General features: G+C 42.8%; 1 protein-coding gene across 3 annotated transcripts in view; it reads right to left on the bottom strand.

Moving 5' to 3' along the window:
- Positions 1 to 2,390: 2,390 nt before the first annotated feature.
- Positions 2,391 to 21,879, bottom strand: part of LOC123762920 (uncharacterized) — a 38,611-nt gene continuing 19,122 nt past the window's right edge. For all 3 annotated transcript variants that reach the window (XM_045749700.2, XM_069302090.1, XM_045749699.2), the window contains exons 3-7: positions 11,988 to 12,162; positions 9,359 to 9,449; positions 7,794 to 7,985; positions 7,281 to 7,447; positions 2,391 to 6,909 (exon numbers count right to left, since the gene is read on the bottom strand). In XM_045749700.2, coding sequence (XP_045605656.2) covers positions 6,669 to 6,909; positions 7,281 to 7,447; positions 7,794 to 7,985; positions 9,359 to 9,449; positions 11,988 to 12,162 — 866 coding nt within the window. In that variant the 3' untranslated portion in view covers positions 2,391 to 6,668. The remainder of the gene's footprint in view (positions 6,910 to 7,280; positions 7,448 to 7,793; positions 7,986 to 9,358; positions 9,450 to 11,987; positions 12,163 to 21,879) is intronic.

Below are 21,879 nucleotides of genomic sequence, written 5' to 3' on the forward strand. Positions count from 1 at the left end.
GTGTATGTTAAGCTTATATCGAGGTCCACCCCAAAAGGGTCGAATTAATTACCCTTTCCTGGATACAACCCCACAAAACGCTGACTAACTCATGGGTATCTATTTACTGTAGGTGAGCATTTGCATTAGATTGGTAGGAAATGCGCCCAACCATTTTTCTCCCCGCTCCCTTTTTCGGATTCGAACCCGGAATTATCGATTTAGTTGAGAACGAACCCGACTGTGAATCTTTCAAACAGGCCCTCCCCATCTGGATGTCCACAGATTCCGATTTTTTTTCCAGCTTAGATAACTAAGCCCATGGGTGTAGGTGGGTGAGGGAGCAACCTCTGGTCCCAGTAGGGGGGTAGAAATAGCCTAAGCTGCTCTATCCCTTTGAGATGTATTTCTTTCTTGTCTCAATAAACATACTTGAACTTGAACTCTGGTCCCCTGCCCAGGAGGAAGAGGCGGCCAGCAGCTGCGCCAAGTCACAGCCGGTCGCAGCCAGCGGCTCTGCACCCCCACGGCGTGCAGCAGGTGTCAACCCTCGTAATGGTACGTGTTCATTACTGTGTTATTGAAGCTGTTGTCCTTGTCGCTCTACCGCAGGAGGTGAGCAAGGGGTTGGCCGCTGTTGCATGTGCTAGCAGCATGGCGCCCACATCGCTAGTTGGCTCAGGTGCAGAACTTTTTTAGTAAAGTACAGGATAAGAAAATAGATGTCTCGGGTTACTTATCCACAGTGATAACACTCCACTTCGTAATGTGGTTACACACGATCATAATGTGCTACTGTTACATGGGCAGTTGGACAATTTACCACAGACTGCCCTGTCTTATTAATGCAGTCTAAACTCTGCTTGGAGTCACCAGAGACTTCACCGGCTGGACCTGGACGTGCACAGTGATGTGGCCCCGGGGTGTCAGTGTCCTGGGGGGGAGGGGGATGTACACGGTAACCACTTCTAAACGCACTTCGTAATTAGTGTTTTTATGTACTTTCTATACTTAGGTTAAGGTTTGGTTAAATTAGATTTGGTTAGGTTAGACTAGGCTAGTCTAGGTTAGGCTAGGCTAGTCTAGGTTAGGCTAGGCTAGGCTAGTCTAGGTTAGGCTAGGCTAGTCTAGGTTAGGCTAGGCTAGGCTAGTCTAGGTTAGGCTAGGCTAGGCTAGTCTAGGTTAGGCTAGGCTAGTCTAGGTTAGGCTAGGCCAATGCATTGCATCCTCAAACATGTGAAACGTGAAATTCTGGCCTGCTTGAATATTCCCTGGAATTTAACATTAAAGAAAACATTGCCCTTAGGCTTATTAAATAAAACATGTATATCAGAGTACACGTAAAATTTAACTGCTGGATATATGCTGACCAGACCACACACTAGAAGATGAAAAGACGACGACGTTTCGGTCCATACTGGACCATTATCAAGTCGATTGTGTGGGATTCTAATGTGTGGTTTGGTCAACACATATATTTACTGTCGGTATTCTATAATGTATCTACTGTATATGCATTAGGCTTGTATGGAGGTCCCCCTAAGGCCAAACGACCTTCTCCAGGACGCAACCTCACAACAGTTGATTAACTCCCGGATATTTATTTTCTATTAGGTGAAAGGAAACGCGCCCAACCATCTCTGCTCCGCTGGGGTTTCGAACCTGGGCTTCCCGATTGTGAATCGAAAATTAACCGAACTACTACCGAGAATATTCTGTTTAGGACAAAATGTTCACTTACGTTTACCAGTAGACTATTATATTGGAAGCTAAATAAGTCTTCAGTGCATCACAGATATGTGATGATATATCTAGAGTACCGAGTGGGGTTAACGAGCGAGGAAGTCCGCTCTGGTATAGTCACTTAGGCTTGAGGAAGGGCCGCAATTTAGTTCAGATAAACCAGGTGCAAGGATACATTGCATGAAGGTTGCACATGACATATTGCTGTTGTCAGCTAATACAAATGCAAATAGTAACACTAATTTCTGTCGTTTTTTTAGATTTATCTGAAACTGAGATGGGACTAGTTTTAAAGATTATACCAAATTTTGCACATTAAATGGTTCGCTATAGGAATTTTTGTTGTATTTAAACCTAACTTGACCTAATCTAATTTAGCCAAACTTAATAGCCATCTACACCTAATGTTATATACGGTTTGAACATTTAGAAAACGAGCTTTTTTGTTTACGATTTGACGGTAGCCAGTTTTAATTTGAGGTTGGGCAGCTCAGCTGTTGTAGGTATTTCGACTTGGGTTATTGTGTATAAACTGGGGGATATTTTTAGGGCTGGGCTTTAGAAGGATACATGAATACCGTCACAAAAATTATGTATGCATAGAATAGCTATAGTTCATGCATATAGCCTAAAGTCACACAATAATGAAACCAGTAAGAAAAATCCACTGTAACATTATAATTTATTATATTCTATCAAATATCGATAAACGAGAATAAGTAGCTATCCATAATACACTCTTCAGGATGTGATCAACAGCAAGAAATAATAACATGGCACAAGCATTTGGAGTTAAATTGTACATTGGTAAGAACAAAATATACAAGTATTTGTACAGATAAATCATAACCATAATCAGATTTTACACCTAATATATAGGGAGGAAAGTTTGTTTCATTCATTTATTATACACCCCATACCCATACCGTGGGCGGTAGTAGAAAGAAATGATCAACTCTTATAGCTACCATAGTTTTAACAGAAGTTATGCCTCTTGGTGAAGCCCAGAACACATTTATCACATTTAAAATATTCACGTAACACAAAATGCTCGTTACGGATTTCTGACACTTCCACTGAATAGGTTAGATAAAGTTAGAATTGATAATGAAAATTAAATAGATGGGAAATAAAATAAATATAGGTGGCAATAAAAGATTGTAGAGCACACAGCACAATGAAACTCTATGCTCGTAATGCAAACAATGAAAGTAACTTAAAAGACTTGGGCTTGAGGAAAAATAGTTTTTATCTGATTATGATAAGATTAAATTGTCTTTATCCAAGTAACATTAAGACCTATCTAATAACACTGAATTATATTAAGTTATATTAACATAACAGAAAATCACAATTAGACTTTGCAAATCTCGATTTGCTATCAACTTCGTATAAAATTCGCTTGTAATTCATACTGCGTCCAGTTGTCGAGCTTAACTCGCTAAAAGCTGCTATCTTGCTTCCCACAGAGCACAGGATCTGGGACCAGATTCACGAAATCACTTACGCAAACACTTACAAACCTGTACATCTTTTCTCAATCTTTGACGGCTTTGTTTCCAATTATTAAACAGTTAATGAGCTCCGAAGCACCAGGAGGCTGTTTATAACAGTAACAACAGTTGAATGGGAAGTTTTCATGCTTGTAAACTGTTTAATAAATGTAAACAAAGCCGTCAAAGATTGAGGAAAGGTGTACACGTTCGTAAGTGCTTGCGTAAGTGCTTTCGTCTTAGTACAAAAAAGATGGAGTCGATGGGATGTCGTCAGCAAATATCTCACACTGAGGACGTGGCTCATGTTGTGTTAGGATGGGTAGACTATTAACGTGTCTATAATATTATTGAAATTATTCATTCATTCCAATCTGCCTTCTAGTATGGCGTAGGCACGAACGCAACCAATGCCTTAAATTTTTTAATATTAACCGCTAGATGTTACTATTTGCTGTTTGGTTCTAGTCTGGAGAAAAACCACGCGTTCAAAAGTTAATCACACAAAGATACTTGCACAAGAAACACGAATAATTAGTAATTTTCGTGTGAACTAAACTTGAGTCAAATGGCTAGACAATACTCATCACGTAGTATATATGTACGTATATTTGTCTTGATTGCACTGTATTTACAAGTGAAACCACGCCAGGAAACCAACAAAGGGTTTAAGGTCTGCGCGGGGTATTGGATATCACAGTCGGAGCTTCAAAACTAATAATAAACACAACAAAAAGTAGTCATTTGACCGCCTCTAGATCTCGGTTCCCTTACCATAATTACTGAATAAAAAAAAAGTTAATTTGATCCATATACTCTCTTTTGGCAATACATTGTTATTAGGAAAATGCTTAAATTGATGCGAGTGCTGCCGGTACCGAGGAGGCGGGATAACTGCCCGGGATTTACTGTCCGAAACGCTGCGCGTACTAGTGGCTTTACAAGATTGTAATTACTATCCTATGTATCCTCACAATCCCATTGTACCTTCTTGTATATACGTAAATAAATAAATAAAATAAATAACTCCCCTACAGGATTACCGCACCACGTATTAACAGCGGACGATCCATTTACCTCTACAATTACCACCTCGGTAACGATATAATAAACCCAAGTTTATATTTTATGTGGTGGAAGTCTAAGAAAAACTAATTATTATGGAAATTAATTCTTCTCGAGAACTGACTTATCCCAGATATATTTTATACAGTGGCGCCTGTAACTGGGAGTGCATACGAACACCGGGCTGGAGGCGGCCATGTTAACCTTGTGTCACCTGCACACATGAGCGTCACACCACTAATTAGTGTCTTAAGGCAACGGTCAAATGTGATTAAATGAGCTGGAAACGGGTGAAAAAGTGTCAACTTAACATGGTTGGCATCACAGGCTATACAGAGTCTTAAGGCACTATGACAAGACGAGGACACAAAGGTACACATTCTGAGGAAACATTTATAAAGCATTATAGCGCTTAGAAAACACACATACGACCATGCACGTATGTAAACATGATCATTGGTTATAATACGAGCATATAAGGAAAGGAGTTTGTTGTAAATACTTAAACACTGATGTTAAACAGGCAAAGTGAGAAGAGTTGCACTAACAGCCACACACACAAATCTTGGAAATAAATTCATTTTCAAAACCGTCCCCCTCCCTAAAAAAATAAAAAATTCTTATCAAAGCTTAAAGTTTAAACAAACTAGAATAAAACATAAAACAGCACGCAGTTGACACTCTTAAAGATAACTGCCTAATTGCATAAAACTACCGGTCAAGCAAGTTAACTATAATCCGACCTCGTCAAATAAGATATATTTATTTTTCCTTGTGAAATAAGATATAATCTGCTCTTGCCAAGAAAATTACATTAATATGCCATCTGCTTTCGACACTCACAATTTCTTCATCAGTTTTTGCAAAGTAAAATATTTTAACATGTTTCTCTATATTAATGAACATATTGGTGCACCGTTTAATTTGGTAACACTAATATAATTCTGGGCAACAACTGATGATGGATATTGTTAACGTAACCGCGATGGTACTTGGGTTACGTCTTGGCACAGGAAATAGTGTGCATCAAGATGATGGTCCGGCAGGCGAGAGAGCCGTGAGTGGCCGTAGTGGGGAGGGAGGAGTTCCTCTGTAGGAGACACTGGTGGAGAGAGACACGCAAGGACAACACGAGAGGATAAGACAGACGAATGGAAAGATCAGCAAACATGAACATTAACGAAACAAAGGAGCCGTCATGGAGTAAGAACCTGAATTCTTTTGAACCTGAATTAGTTCTGTACATGTCTGTCTCTGTAAAGAAGAGGGTCTCAATAGAGACCAAAATATACAAAAGCTCATTTAATTCCTTTTTCTTTCTCCATGTTGGTACCTTTGTGCCACTGACCAGTGATTTTTACACTTGTCACTGGATGAACACCAATGTAACTAGACGTAACTACATGCATACTATTACAGTTAGTGACAATACTGATAATCGTCTCGTAGGTATACATTTAGCAAACATATGTTACAACATGTACGTCACGTATGTAGCCAGATGTTTCGTTTATCTTGAGGTATATGACCAGTGTTTCTAGTGTACAAGCTCTGTTACATCATTGTTTCATCGTCTGCCCGTCATTGTGTCATCTCTAACTAATATCTGTTGAATCAAAGGTTTCCTGAATCCATTTCAGTTTATTTTTATTAGTTTACAGATCATTTTCTTCTTGAGTTCATGTATTCATTGTATTCCTGTCAAATTAACATATAGTTCGGATACACGTCTTGTTCGTCTGTATCTAACGATGAGGTATGATGAGTCTCGAGGATGAAAGGAAACTTGTTTACCACAGCAGGGAGACCCCAGGCTTTCTGCGCCAGCTTGGAGGGCCTTACACGTCCTTTCTTTTGACGCAAAACAATTCACAAATTTGTATCACTTGTTTCACTGTCTAAGAGAATGTTACGCCGCATCTTCTTGAGCATAAATGGTTGCCGACGAGTGGAACAGATCGTCACACCGAGTCTGTGTTTTTATTCATACTGGTGAGCTCAAGTGACGCTTGTTTCAGCTTTAGCCATTTGATAGAACTCAGACATACATCAGCATAACGTATAACAGTATGAAGGAGTTGAAGAATGTTGATAACAGTATGAAGGGTAAAAAAATATATTGCGGTATAAAGGACCCGAAATCCACGGTTGATGAACCTAAGACATGACGGAGAATGAGGGATCTTACTGGGACTAACGTCCAGGGAAGATATAAATGCGATTCCTCTGCTCTTAAAAACTGAGAACCAACATTCTCTATTGTGTACTTTAAAGCTAGCATGTAGATTGTGTACAACAGGGAATAAAGTACTCAGTTGCAACCCAGTTGCCAGTCGTAAATATTTTTTTTGCTAGACAATGTTTCTTCTGAGGGCTACGCCAGTCTGCTCAGTATTTGTTGTGCGAGTCACGGAGGAGGGAAGAAGAGTTCTTTCTAACGATAGCTCTTGGAACGGCCCAGTTGTCGTGCTCAACGAAGTCCGCCATGATGATATTCGCGCCAGGGGGTTCATTTGACAGCTTCTCCAGCCAGTCTGGTATTACTCTGTTGGTGGGAGCAACCATCGCTCTCTCCAGCCTGGCGAACACGTTCCTCGCGACGTAAGCCAATGACGGCGTCAGTACACACCTGCGGGATGAACGAGTCGTACAGATAACGAAAATATATATAACCAACTAAACGCTCTCGCTTGTATGAATGATTTAGTTTTATTTAATATTACATTGTAAATATCAAAACTTCAGACGTTAACTTATCTGCCATAAGGGTTTCACATTATATTTTCCCTAAGCGTGAGCCGCTGGTATCCTATTGAAGACTTTCATAGGACAAGCACGTCCTAGATTTTATCTTTGAGCTGAAGTGCTTAGAATGAGAGCACTGATTGCAACCAGTGTACGAAGACTTGTGTATTTACTACGGGTGGTCACAGTAATATGCATTACACGATTGCTCGTACACTAATTAGTATACATAATATTAGTCTGGAGTTGACGTACTGGGTGACGAAGAAGCTGGCGGGGTCCCTCTCCTGAAGCTTGGCCTCGAGGAAGGTGAGCATCCTGGAGACGGTGGTGGCTTCCGGCCAGGGGTTGGGGAGAGAGGCGCTCGACCACAGCCACGACACCGCCTGCATCGTCTCCGAGTGACGGTAGAACACCAGCACCTGAGAGATTATGGCAGTGCTTCCATACTTCAAACAGTCTCATGGAAGCCAAGCTAAATAAACAGCTGAGACACAAGCTTAACATTCCTCGCAGTTCTCATCTTCAGTTGCTCCACAATAATCATATAGGGTAAACTGATATATTCTAAAGGAAAATAAATTTAATTTGTCTTTTTTAATATCTGTTGTGCTGATTGTTTTTAATGTTATCTGTGCAGTGAAGGTTTTAGTGATAATTGTGTTTTCTGGAGGTTCTGTTAATTTCTTAGTGATATCTATTTCATATCTTATTAATTTAGCTTTTTTGTTTGGTAGCTAAGGAGGTCGAGTCGCAGGAGGTCCTCACCTGGTACTTGGAGTGAGAGAGGTAGGAGAGGGAGAGGTGGTGCACCCTGTGGAAGTACGGGCACAGGAGGTCGCTGAAGACCTGCTCGACGAAGGCAACGAGGGACGTGTGGTCGCTGGCGCTCAACCCGTGAAAGTGCTGGAAGTCGAGGAGCACTACTTCACCCGGGTGTCTCACCAGGAAGTGCCGGATCTGCAAGTGTAGTCCCTGGATATATAGCTACATCTGCTCTGTCGTCTGAACGGTATGTTGATTTTTGTACTTTAGGTGAAGCCACTGTATAATATTTGAAGGCACCCTGTCTTGTATGTAAGTTGATCGGATATAAAGGCGTGGTCAATATACACGCTCCTCCAATATCCAGTTAAACTTTATATAATTTTGTGAATGGACATTGTACCTGCTCTCGAAAATAAAAGCATTTGTGGGAGAGCTTTAGTAGATCTCGAGATATAATCACTATATAAAGTAACAATAATTATATCAGTGTATAAAGTAAATCTGAGTAGTTTACACACACTAGTCTAAGATGTATGTATAACAACTTGTCTTCCTGGTTTCCATAATTGCAAACTATAATTGTTAAACTGATACTGTAGTATCACTTTGAAAAATTTAGGCTGGCTTTTTGGTAAGACTGTACTAGTGAAACATGGGTGTCACGACCCGAAGAGTTTCGTAGTGACATCAGAAATTACAGAATCTGAAAGGAATGAAAGGACTAGTACAAAAAGCTATAATATATTAAGATCCGAAAACCTGCGTATGTGGGCAACACGAAACGTCGACCAGACTGTGCGACACAGTGGTTGCCAGGATCAGGTTGAGTTACCGTTACCTGTGGCAGGTGGCTACAGGTGACGGATCTCCCAATCCTGAGCACTCCAGGTGCAAACTCTGAGCAGGAACTGCGGCATGATCTTCCACACTATAATATTGAATGTCTACTCATTAGACCCTCCATACCTGTCGGCATGAGGTACCTGGAACTTTGCAATTACTTTATTCACTCTCGCGTTCTTGACGATATCCTCATAAATACACCGAAATTTTGTCAGTGCAGGCTACTGATCGCATGTTCCTGTATAACAAACCCTCCTATGAGACTGAGGTATTTTAGCACCTAGTAACTAGCCTTCCTCCAGTTCTCCACCTTCCCTACTCTTCTCCACCTTCCCTTCCCTTCACTATCTTTCCTACACTTCACCATCTTTCCTACTTTTCACCTCCGTCACAACCTTCCTTACCCTTCACTATCTTCCCCCTCCTTCATTACCTTCACTACCCTTGACCCCTTCTCTATCTTTCACAAACTCCCCAATTAGCTGGGTTGATCAATCTTAGTGAGCATGGAGTCAGGTATTTAGTGAGACTGGAAATTTGTATTATTTGCCATTACATAGAGAGAGGAAGCATAGGCGTCGACCCCAGTCCACCTTTGTCCAGCCCCAAACAACCAACAGCCATCACGGCAAAGTTTGGTGAGGCTGGCCCCGAACGTCCGGCCTCCAGCCTCGAAGAGACAAACTATACATACATATATATATATATATATATATATATACCTCAGACAGTATGGGCTCCAGGTCATCGCCGAAGAGGCCGTGCACGAAGTAGAACCTGGACCTCCGCACCGCCACACGTATGTCGAAGTACCTGACGAAGGGCGTCACCATCATGCACCAGCACGGGAGAAAGTGATCACATAAGAGAAGCAAGATTAACTATACAGATACCATAAACGAGTCTATTGTTTAACTCGTCCTCATCCTAAATACAGTCATATGTGTACCCAAGGTATAGAACCGTTCAAAAATGGATGGATTTCAAGAAAATGGTTGCAAAAGAATTTTTCATTGTCGCCGACAAAATTCAGTCATGCGGCATATTGTTGTATAGATTAGGGAAGCGTTCTTAAGTTTTTAGGTTTATAAGCAGATTTAAATGTAAATCTTAATAATAGGCACGTCCATTAGAAGAACTTGTGTAGAGTTCACTCATGGAGTGTGGAGGGTGGAGGCGCCCCTGGCGAGAGTGTGGGGTAGTGACCAGGGGGGCGGGGCGCACCTGTGGGATAACGGCATCACCCCCACATTATCACCTCCGCAAGGTCGGGTGTTGTGGCAACAGTTAAAGTGAGGACACACAGCGCGGGGATATAACAACAGTGAGAATATAATGATAGAATGAGAAAAAGGATGAAACGTCAACAAAATGATTAAGGAATATATATATTTTATAAGTAAAGACAGGTGGTTAATTATAACCACCTGTTAATTATAACCGCTTATAATTAATTAGTGGTGCTACATAGCCTTCCCGGTTTGGTGCCTTCCTTTGATAATTAATTACATATAATTAATTCAAATTAATTATATATTATAAACATTATATATATGTCTAGAGTTGAATTTGTGTGAGGTGTTGTACCCAGTAGCGGAGCGCGGAGTGAAGGTTGGCTTGTGTGGGAGTTGATTTATTACGGCATAATTCACCCTCGTGAAACATTTATCACCAGGAAAACTGTCTACAGAAATATGAATAAAAACCTAAAATTACACTAAAAAAATTAATAAAAATCATATCTTAAAATAAATATCCTTAAACCATGTTATATATCGTGGAATACAATAAAATATTGCCACCAAAATAGTAGTACTTCTCCAGCAGTTAATGGAGTTAAGACTCCCAGTGAAGAGTAACTGTAATAAGCCTTAACACAGTAATGCCACCAGAGTTATGGCTATAACAGAGAGACAACACGCAAGACGGAGCCCATAAAGACCGCCACAATTAGCAACCATGACAGGAACTGACGTACATTTCATTAAGAAATCAATTCAGGAATTTTGGGTATTTATTTCCAAACGCAAATTTTTGTTTCCACAGTATCGAAGACGCCGTCTTGAGAGGAGGATGCCACTCTCGGGAGAAAGCCACTTGGACTGAACGGTAGAGAGACGGTCTCGCTTCTTGCAAGTCTGCGTTCAATCCCCGACCATCCAAGTGGTTGGGCACTATTTCTTCCCTCCGTCTCATCCTAAATCCTTATTCTCATTCCTTCCAAGTGCTACATAGTCGTGATGGCCTAGCGCTTTCTCCTGATAATTACCTCTCAGGAGAAAGCTTTAAACTTAAGCTGCACTTTCAAACAAGTAACAATACGATAGTAACGTTACAGTAAACTTGACGTTACCTGATATATTTATTTTACGGCTGTTTGAAGACAACTCTAGGCTTTATTAAGCTAAAAATCCATTGTGACAAATTATATGACAGGTGCAAAAATAAGTTGAAGTACAGGAAGGTACAGGTTATGAGGTTTCCTGTCCCTGGAGGTACAGGAAGAGGAGGGTCCCTGGAGGTACAGGAAGAGGAGGGTCCCTGGAGGTACAGGAAGAGGAGGGTCCCTGGAGGTACAGGAAGAGGAGGGTCCCTGGACAGGAAGAGGAGGGTCCCTGGAGGTACAGGAAGAGGAGGGTCCCTGGACAGGAAGAGGAGGGTCCCTGGAGGTACAGGAAGAGGAGGGTCCCTGGAGGTACAGGAAGAGGAGGGTCCCTGGAGGTACAGGAAGGGGAGGGTCCCTGGAGGTACAGAAAGAGGAGGGTCATGGAGGTACAGGAAGAGGAAGGTCCCTGGAGGTACAGGAAGAGGAGGGTCCCTGGAGGTACAGGAAGAGGAGGGTCCCTGGAGGTACAGGAAGAGGAGGGTCCCTGGAGGTACAGGAAGAGGAGGGTCCCTGGAGGTACAGGAAGTATGGCAGTGACTTGGAGCTGTGGTTAGGGTTTTGGACTCTAGTTCAGCAAACACACAAATAATAGTCCTGCTGTATACAACATCTGAAGTGAGACAACCTCTTGACAACCTTAAACACGATAACAAGAATTCTGTCCCAATGGCACTATAGAGGTTCTCCATTATCACAGGTATTTGTGGTGCACTTGAGTATGTCTAACATAGCAGGGCTGCTCTTATGACAGCTTCCTGCATCACCAGTCAGTCATCACCCTCACCGCTCCCACTTGCAAGCATTTGCTTTTTCTGGCTTCTACCAGTTTTAGATTTAGCCTGATGATCATGCATGCTTGTTGCCAGTCTGAGAACACATCTGAACACCTCCAGCACCTCGTCGACACATTGTTCACAGTTATATTGATTGATTAAGGGATTGATTGAGAGGACTATAGGTGTCACCTGATGCCGTGTCTGAGCTGGTCGGTGACGGAGGCCCGCTGAGTGACGCACCAGCGGAGGATGGCGGGGCGAGCCACACACGGCATGCACGAGTCTAACTGCGAGATGAGGCCCGGGGCGTCGGGACCTACTTCCTCGCCCTCCGTCAGGCTGTAGCTGAAGGAGTCGTGGGAACCTGTAGGAGGACCAAGAGGTTGTGTCACATGTGTGTGTGTGTGTACAGGGAGAGTCAGTGTTTAGACAGGTACCGTACAAGTCTCGATTTATAAGTAATACAATAAATAGTAAAACTGTTCGCCACTTGGACTAGTTATGCTACTTATTTGGCCTCATTTATATTATAAAGCTTAGTTTTGAGCACCGTATTATGCAGTGAACTTAGTCCTTAAACAATGGACGTAGAAGAATGATAAAATTAATTACAGAAATTAAGAACCTGTCTTATGAAGAGAGATTAAGGAAGCTTAATTTGCCTTCACTAGATATGTATAGAGGAAAGTGTGACATGACTGAAGTATATAAATAAAGCGCACAAGATGAGTACTTATAAGGTGCTAAATATTTCAACACTAATACTAACACACACTGATGGATACAGAAGGAGTAAGCTTACACTCAGATAATTGTGTAAATACTGGTTTGTAAATTTATAGAGCAGGTTACCGGGAAACGTAATTAACGCGGAGCCGCTGGATTGTTTCAAGTGAAGGTTAGACAAATATACAAGTATGAATAGTTGGGTATAAATGTGAGCCGACTCGAATGTGCCAATACGTTTTCTGCACACTCTCTAATTCTTTCTGCACACTCTCTAAAATTATTTTGGCCATGCTATCAAATGGTTGGATGAGTGGCGTACCCTGGCAACACGTCACTGCAAATGACGCGCGCTAAGCGTTCATGTGACGGCGACTTTTACAATCACTACGCCTTTTATATTGTGGCTTGTTTACACCGTTCGTGGCGAGACCTCACGCACGCACACCGCCACTATACTCCTGTGGAGTTGATGATGGCCTTGGCTGCGTCACCCGTGTGTGGGACATACGCCACCCTCCCCAGTAAGTGCTGAACGAGGTCTGTCAACCCTCAACTGTCTCAACCCTCCACCATATACGACACAAATTAAAGGATTATATTTATATTTCTAAAACTAAAACAAGTTGGAAAATATGTATCGCTTAGGGCGTATAGGCTTGGTGGTCAACTTTAGGACGCCGCCGCGGCCTTGACACTGTCCCACAGGTAAGGTGCACACTAAGTCCCTTTGTAGTGAAATGACTACACATTTACACGTATCATTCAGCTGTAAGTGCATTTTTTTTTATCCGTGCCTAGTACGTGGCCTAGTCACGCCTGTCAACTTCTAGAGGGTTATTAAGGTCGCCACAGTAACTTGCTGACCAACCAGCAAGTATACCTTAGTGCTGACCATTGGTCAAGGCTAAAGTAAACTTGTCAATGCATCTACACCTAGAAGTGGGGTATACATCTCGGTGTACTGGTCGGCGTGTTTTACAGTTTCAGTTGTCACGTTTCTTCTCCGGCGGGGAAATACTGTCACAGTGGTGACAGTATTCATTACAGATACGTTATAGACAGTACAGATACCTCACCTCACAGTGTAGTGGTGAGCAAGCTTGACCGCATACCTCACCTCACAGTGTAGACCACTACACCATGAACGCCTCGCTCCTCTGGAAAGCTTGACTAAATAAGGGTTTTTAGTTTTAGAGTAATGGTGTAGAATAGTGCGACTTCTCGGGGGTTAGCATCTACACTTAACTTACACTCACACTCACTACTTTACTCCCGTGCATACCTGTGTTGTTAACCTGGCGCCTAATGCATATATATTGGGTCGTGCTCGCTCACACACGACCACAGCCACAGTATTGGACCTCACTGTAGGTGAGGTCGCCCGCTCCTCTAACACAACCTGTGTTAGAGGAGCGGGCGGGTTAGAGGAGTATCACCTTGTATTACACATGATTATTGGCTGTCTCTGTGTACGAGTGAATTAACTACACATTGAGATATATACAAGAGTTGTTACATTCTTGTACAGCCACTAGTACGCGTAGCGTTTCGGGCAGGTCCCTGGAATACGATCCCCACCGCGAAGAATCGTTGTTACAACCAAGTACACATTTTACTGTTGAGTTAAACAGGGGCTACAGTTAAGGATTTGCGCCCAGTAAATCCTGCCCGGCCAGGATACGAACCCATGACAAAGCGCTCGCGGAACGCCAGGCGAGTGTCTTACCACTACACCACGGAGACTACATCATTGTATTCCTGTGTATCTTGGTATGGTAGAGAAGCTAAGGTAATTATGAAGAGAAAGCACTAAGCCAGTCCAAACAAAATACATTTTTCTTATATAATAATGTTGTTATTCAATTAGCCATTAGTATACCAGCCGCCATGTTTGTCTCGTTAAGTCGACCAATGACGTGGTTAACTGTACTGGGCTAATCACCATTAGCCCTTCTACACGTGGAAGACCTGTTGGTGGTTCCCTTCAACCCTAACCTTCTCGCTCATTAACACCAACCACGGGTTGAATATCATGGCGAATTACCTGTCATTAACGGTGTTTTGACTCAGGGGAGGGGGGGGGTTAGCTCCATTACCTTGGGTCGTATTGTCTTAACATCAGCAAGTACTCATGATTCTAACAGTTTCAGTTACTGTTATAACTCTAATTATTGTATGTGACGCCAGAGAAGGTGGCTCTCCCGACACAAGTTATCAGACAGGCAGTGGATAACTTTTTGAGTTGGAGAGTGACGGTCAACCCAGCCGGTGATCTTGGGGGTAAGAATGAGGTCATCGGCCACAGGCTGGAGGTGAGGTCACGGTGCTCGGTGACGTCTGCGTGTCCTGTTATTACCATTCCCAGGATGTAAGTGGCCCGCTGCTTCGTGTTCTGGTTTTGTAACTGCCAATTGCTTCGTGTTATGTCGTGTTACATTAACCTGACGTAAGTGTCACTTGCTTCGTGTCACTTGCTTCATAAGTGTCAACCTGTGTTGGCACTTATGAAGCAAGTGCCAACCCATCCTCCTGATAAGATAGTACTTTTTGTAACTATGTACAATGGTAAACATATCGACGTAATGAACAAACAGAAAGTACAATTTGATACTATTTATTTTATTGACTGTAAAAAATTAAGTTAAAAGCAAACTTAAATATTCTTAGGCCTCAGATAGCGCGCATTAGGCCTAGGATGGTTAGGTTAGGCTTCATTACCAACATATATAGACAAACTTCTCCGGTTTGTCTAAATTCAGAAGTACAGTCTACTTTCTATTGGTCCGTCCGGTCCATAACAGTACGGTCACCCACACTGTTACTACAAGTACTTTTATATAGGAGGATGGACTGGTCTGAGACACTGTTAGTCGTCTTCTGGTAGAGCAAAGTATATCTTAATGATGACAGTGGTGGGCCAAGAGGTGCTATAGATGGTACAGTGGTGGGCCAAGAGGTTACCTTGAGGTTACCTTGAGGTGCTTCCGGGGCTTAGCGTCCCCGCGGCCCGGTCGTCGACCAGGCCTCCTGGTTGCCGGACTGATCAACCAGGCTGTTGGACGCGGCTGCTCGCAGCCTGAGGTGCTATAGCTGGTACATATAACATTTTAGGAGTATTTCCGGGTTCAATAGAATGCATTACCATCATTTCCAGTTTAGCGAGAGTGTTATGGGTCGCTGGGAAGGTCATTGGTGAGTTGGGCAGGTGTTGCGCGGGTATTGTGCAGGTGTTGAGGAGGCTGTCAGCGTGTTGGGGCAGCAGCCCATAAACACCTGACGGACCAGACGCAAGACCTCAGCAATGACTGACACGTGTCACCACCTTAGTCATGACAGGTGCCACCACCTTAGTTATGACTGACAGGTGTCAAAACACGTGTCACTTCCACTCACTCATTAGACACGTGCAACACGTATTGACAATTTCTTTGAGAATTACTGATCTGTTTCCAGTCGTCGGTATAAAATAATTGATAACTTCCAACATGTGTTATTCCTCCGTGACTAACACCAGGAGGCTTCGGTTGATCGTGACATTCCAGCGTCAGAGATCTCGCAGCTGCTTTGGTTCCTCCTTGGCACGTGTCAAGTGTCTAGCTCATTTTAATTCATAACTAGATTATCATAGTATCACCTTTTCCAGTGTGTCATTTTGTCAGAAGTTATTCATATTTTCTCGCCATTCAAAATGTTGATTTTATTACTGATGGGGTAATGAGGCAGTTGACACTCTCTCTCTCTCTCTCTCTCTCTCTCTCTCTCTCTCTCTCTCTCTCTCTCTCTCTCTCTCTCTCTCTCTCTCTCTCTCTCTCTCTCTCTCTTTCTCTTTCTTTTTCTCTTTCTCTTTCTCTTTCTCTTTCTCTTTCTCTTTCTCTTTCTCTCTCTCTCTCTCTCTCTCTCTCTCTCTCTCTCTCTCTCTCTCTCTCTCTCTCTCTCTCTCTCTCTCTCTCTCTCTCTCTCTCTCTCTCTCTCTCTCTCTCTCTCTCTCTCTCTCTCTCTCTCTCTCTCTCTCTCTCTCTCTCTCTCTCTCTCTCTCTCTCTCTCTCTCTCTCTCTCTCTCTCTCATACACAACCAACAAACAATATGACCACAACATTATATTTATTATCTATACTGTGATGAAGGGTTGTAATAACGTTGGTAACACCTGAAATAAATTTTGAAACAACTCTGTGGAAAACCAAACCCCTATTTCAGATCCAACTAATCAAGAAGTAGATCCAATCCTACTTAATTAAGACAGGGCATGGGATTCGACCCCTCCCCCTCCCTCCCCCCCCCCACCACAACACGTCCCATACAACCACAACTCACCATGGAAAGTTACGTGAGACTAACCGTAGGCGTCTGGCCTACAACCTCACACACACACACACACACACACACACACACACACACACACACACACACACACACACACACACACACACACACACACACACACACACTCTTCTTTGATACATATAGATTGAAAATTAAATTGCGAAGTTTATGCTTCGAAGTTTATGTTTAATGCACATCAAATGTGCATTATTTTTCATCGTTATTTCTTGTTAAGGGATCTCATGTATAATTGTTTACAATTACTTTTGTTTAATTGTTACTTTAAAGTTGCTCTGATCAAATATTTAAAGCATTTATTTATTATTTAATTATAGGCAAGAGTTCCCACCACCATCGCATCGACAATTACTACTCCTCCCCCGCCACCACCACTACCACTATCACCACCACTACCACTATCACCACCACCACCATTGCAGCCAGTACTACCACTATCACCACATCACCAGCCCACCGCTATTATCCCCTCCCCCGGTCACAACACTCACCACCACTATCATCACCACCACATTCCCCACTAACCCTCCCCCCCCCACTCCACACCCCCAACACTGACCCCCCCCCCCCCCACTCGTGGCACCAGGCAGGTGACCTCGGTCACACATAATAACAGACACTATACTTCTTACTCTCCGCCAGAGCCGCGTGCGTGTCGCGGGTACATATTGACCACTTGGTGTGGGGGCGCCGCCCCCTCTTCTCACCCCTGCCCCGCCCCCCAGGCCGTGGCTCTCCATGCTGGGGTCTCCTCGCCCCCTACAGCGCTTGTGGGAGCGAGGTGGGGCCAGAGAACTACAGCCCAACTAAGCGCTGGAGAGCGGAAGATATTATGGGGATTTGAGAGGGTGGGAGTAATGATCAAAGTGAGAGTGGCCAGGACCAGAGAACACGGGGGTGAGGCTGTGTAAACCAGGGGTCTGTGTCGCAAGATAAATGTAATAGGGTGCTCTTGCTCGACCCTGTACACACCCTTAGGTGAGTACACACACCCCTAGGTGAGTACACACACCCCTAGGTGAGTACACACCCTTAGGTGAGTACACACACCCCTAGGTGAGTACACACACCCCTAGGTGAGTACACACCCTTAGGTGAGTACACACACCCCTAGGTGAGTACACACACCCCTAGGTGAGTACACACACCCCTAGGTGAGTACACACACCCCTAGGTGAGTACACACACCCCTAGGTGAGTACACACACCCCTAGGTGAGTACACACACCCCTAGGTGAGTACACACACCCCTAGGTGAGTACACACACCCCTAGGTGAGTACACACACCCCTAGGTGAGTACACACACCCCTAGGTGAGTACACACACCCCTAGGTGAGTACACACACCCCTAGGTGAGTACACACACCCCTAGGTGAGTACACACACCCCTAGGTGAGTACACACACCCCTAGGTGAGTACACACACCCCTAGGTGAGTACACACACCCCTAGGTGAGTACACACACCCCTAGGTGAGTACACACACCCCTAGGTGAGTACACAGAACCCACACCTTCACACCCTAGGTGTTTGTGTTATGTCTAGAGTTGTTTTGCTGTGTTTATTTCTTGAAGCCTCTCTCCTAAACTGCGGTGACGTCTTCCATCTCTATGATGTCATCTTCGCGTGTTAGAGTCTCCGCTCGCTAAGAGAGTGGGAGACACGTATGGAGAACGCTTCATGTGTGCTAGAGCGGCCCCGCCGAGCTCTGTAAGGCCGATGGTAAAATTACCAAAGTCAGACCTCGTATAGTCTCTTGTCTAATTATGTCGAATAGCCTTTCAATAGCCGTGAGCGTCACTCAGTCGGATGACAACTGTGGTGTTTGGGCAGTGACAGGCTGACTGCTGACATGTCGCATACTGTGTGAAATATTCCAATTAAATAGCCGATCAAATAGCCCCCTGTCAGGTATCGTCCGTCAAATGGTTCGCCAAATGCTAATATATATATATATATATATATATATATATATATATATATATATATATATATATATATATATATATATATATATATATATATATAATAAAGAGTTATTACTTACTACTGTAGCTTAAAATCTATTGGTCATTGTCGTTCCGATAGGAGAAATAATTGGACTATAAACATAGCAACTATGCCCACGCGAGACATGCATACTGCGGCCCCCCGTGGCGTGTGTTCCCGCCACCTGACACACCAACGTTGTGTGAGCAGGTGAGGGCGGCCCCAGCAACACGTAGACCACCACTCCCTGTGTTACTACCCACAGTCGTGCACGCATACACGCATACCTGTGCACTCACGCCACTCCTACCTACTCTCACACCTGCACGCCTACTCCCACCCACGTATGCACGCACGCGCACACACACACACACGCACGCACCATGGGTATTGAAAGAGTGTGCAGGAGCACTTTCCTTGCCACTCTCCATAGTGTATAGTAGGTCACTGGAAACGGGAGACCTACCAGAAATATGGAAGACTGCTAATGTAGTTCCAATATACAAAAAGGGTGACAGACAAGAGGCACTGAACTACAGGCCAGTGTCCTTGACTTGTATACCATGCAAAGTGATGGAGAAGATTGTGAGAAAAAACCTGGTAACACATCTGGAGAGAAGGGACTTCGTGACAACCCATCAACAGTTTATCATTTTTACCATACAGTTTTACCATACCCTCATTGTATCCTCAGCAAGTGAACATTTTATCCTCAGCAAGTGAACATTTTATCCTCAGCAAGTGAACATTCTACCCTCAGCAAATGAACATTCTACCCTCAGCAAGTGAACATTCTACCCTCAGCAAGTGAACATTCTACCCTCAGCAAGTGAACATTCTATCCTCAGCAAGTGAACATTCTACCCTCAGCAAGTGAACATTCTACCCTCAGCAAGTGAACATTCTATCCTCAGCAAGTGAACATTCTATCCTCAGCAAGTGACTGCGTCTTTGTGAATAAATTAATTATTCTGGTAATGTAAGTAAATGTCGACTAGGAGCGTTAATAATTGTTTTTATTCTGTATAATTTGAGGATTTGTATGTGTTGAGGTTGTTGCTGTGGAGCTGTGGTGTGGCGGCCCGCGTCACGGTGTGGTGGTGTGGGGGTGTGGGGGTGTGGTGTGTGGGGGTGTGGTGTGTGGGGGTGTTGTGTGTGGGGGTGTGCTACGGTGTGTGAGGGGTGTCGTAGGGTGTGCTAGGGTGTGTGGGAGTATGGTAAGGTGTGTGAGGGTGTGGTAGGGGGTGTGTGGAGGTGTGCTAGGTGTGTGTGGAGTGAGCCCCAACTGTCGTTTACAAGTTGTTAGAGGTAACTGAAAGTTCTATAACAATTTGTAAAGAACTTGTTCACCGCGTGTCAGAGGCGAGTGAATACAACAATATATATATATATATATATATATATATATATATATATATATATATATATATATATATATATATATATATATATATATATATGAGTAAGGTGGGAAGGATGATGTGGCATTAGAGGATATTAATAGGGTATTAAAAGTATCAACACAAGACAGAACACGAAACAATGGATATTGAATAGAAGTGTTTGTAGAAAGCCTATTGGTCCATATTTCTTGATGCTTCTATATTGGAGCGGAGTCTTGAGGTGGGTAGAATATAGTTGTGCAATAATTGGCTGTTGATTGCTGGTGTTGACTTCTTGATGTGTAGTGCCTCGCAAACGTCGAGCCGCCTGCTATCGCTGTATCTATCGATGATTTCTGTGTTGTTTACTAGGATTTCTCTGGCGATGGTTTGGTTATGGGAAGAGATTATATGTTCCTTAATGGAGCCCTGTTGTTTATGCATCGTTAAACGCCTAGAAAGAGGCGTTCACTCTTTCTAGGCGTTTAACGATGCATAAACAACAGGGCTCCATTAAGGAACATATAATCTCTTCCCATAACCAAACCATCGCCAGAGAAATCCTAGTAAACAACACAGAAATCATCGATAGATACAGCGATAGCAGGCGGCTCGACGTTTGCGAGGCACTACACATCAAGAAGTCAACACCAGCAATCAACAGCCAATTATTGCACAACTATATTCTACCCACCTCAAGACTCCGCTCCAATATAGAAGCATCAAGAAATATGGACCAATAGGCTTTCTACAAACACTTCTATTCAATATCCATTGTTTCGTGTTCTGTCTTGTGTTGATACTTTTAATACCCTATTAATATCCTCTAATGCCACATCATCCTTCCCACCTTACTCAAATGTAATGCCACATCACCCTTCCCACCTCACTCAAATGTAGATATATATATATATATATATATATATATATATATATATATATATATATATATATATATATATATATATATATGTCGTACCTAATAGCCAGAACGCACTTCTCAGCCTACTATTCAAGGCCCGATTTGCCTAATAAGCCAAGTTTTCATGAATTAATGTTTTTTCGTCTACCTAACCTACCTAACCTAACCTAACCTAGCTTTTTTTGGCTACCTAACCTAACCTTACCTATAAATATAGGTTAGGTTAGGTAGGGTTGGTTAGGTTCGGTCATATATCTACGTTAATTTTAACTTCAATAAAAAAAAATTGACCTCATACATAGAGAAAAGGGTTGCTTTATCATTTCATAAGAAAAAAATTATAGTAAATATATTAATTCAGGAAAACTTGGCTTATTAGGCAAATCGGGCCTTGAATAGTAGGCTGAGAAGTGAGTTCTGGCTACTAGGTACGACATATATATATATATATATATATATATATATATATATATATATATATATATATATATATATATATATATATATATATATATATATATATATATATATATATATATATATATATATATATATACAATAATAAATAACAATTTGTATATGTCAGGGATGGCAGCATTTATATTTAGTGAACATTTCCTCACAATAAATATATTAGGGACCTGAACCTTGACTCACTGACATGACCTTGGTGGTGGTGTGGGGGGGGGGGACTGTGACGGGGGCCGGACGACTG

The sequence above is a fragment of the Procambarus clarkii genome, chromosome 47, assembly GCF_040958095.1.
Source record: "Procambarus clarkii isolate CNS0578487 chromosome 47, FALCON_Pclarkii_2.0, whole genome shotgun sequence".
Classification (NCBI taxonomy): Eukaryota; Metazoa; Arthropoda; class Malacostraca; order Decapoda; family Cambaridae; genus Procambarus; species Procambarus clarkii.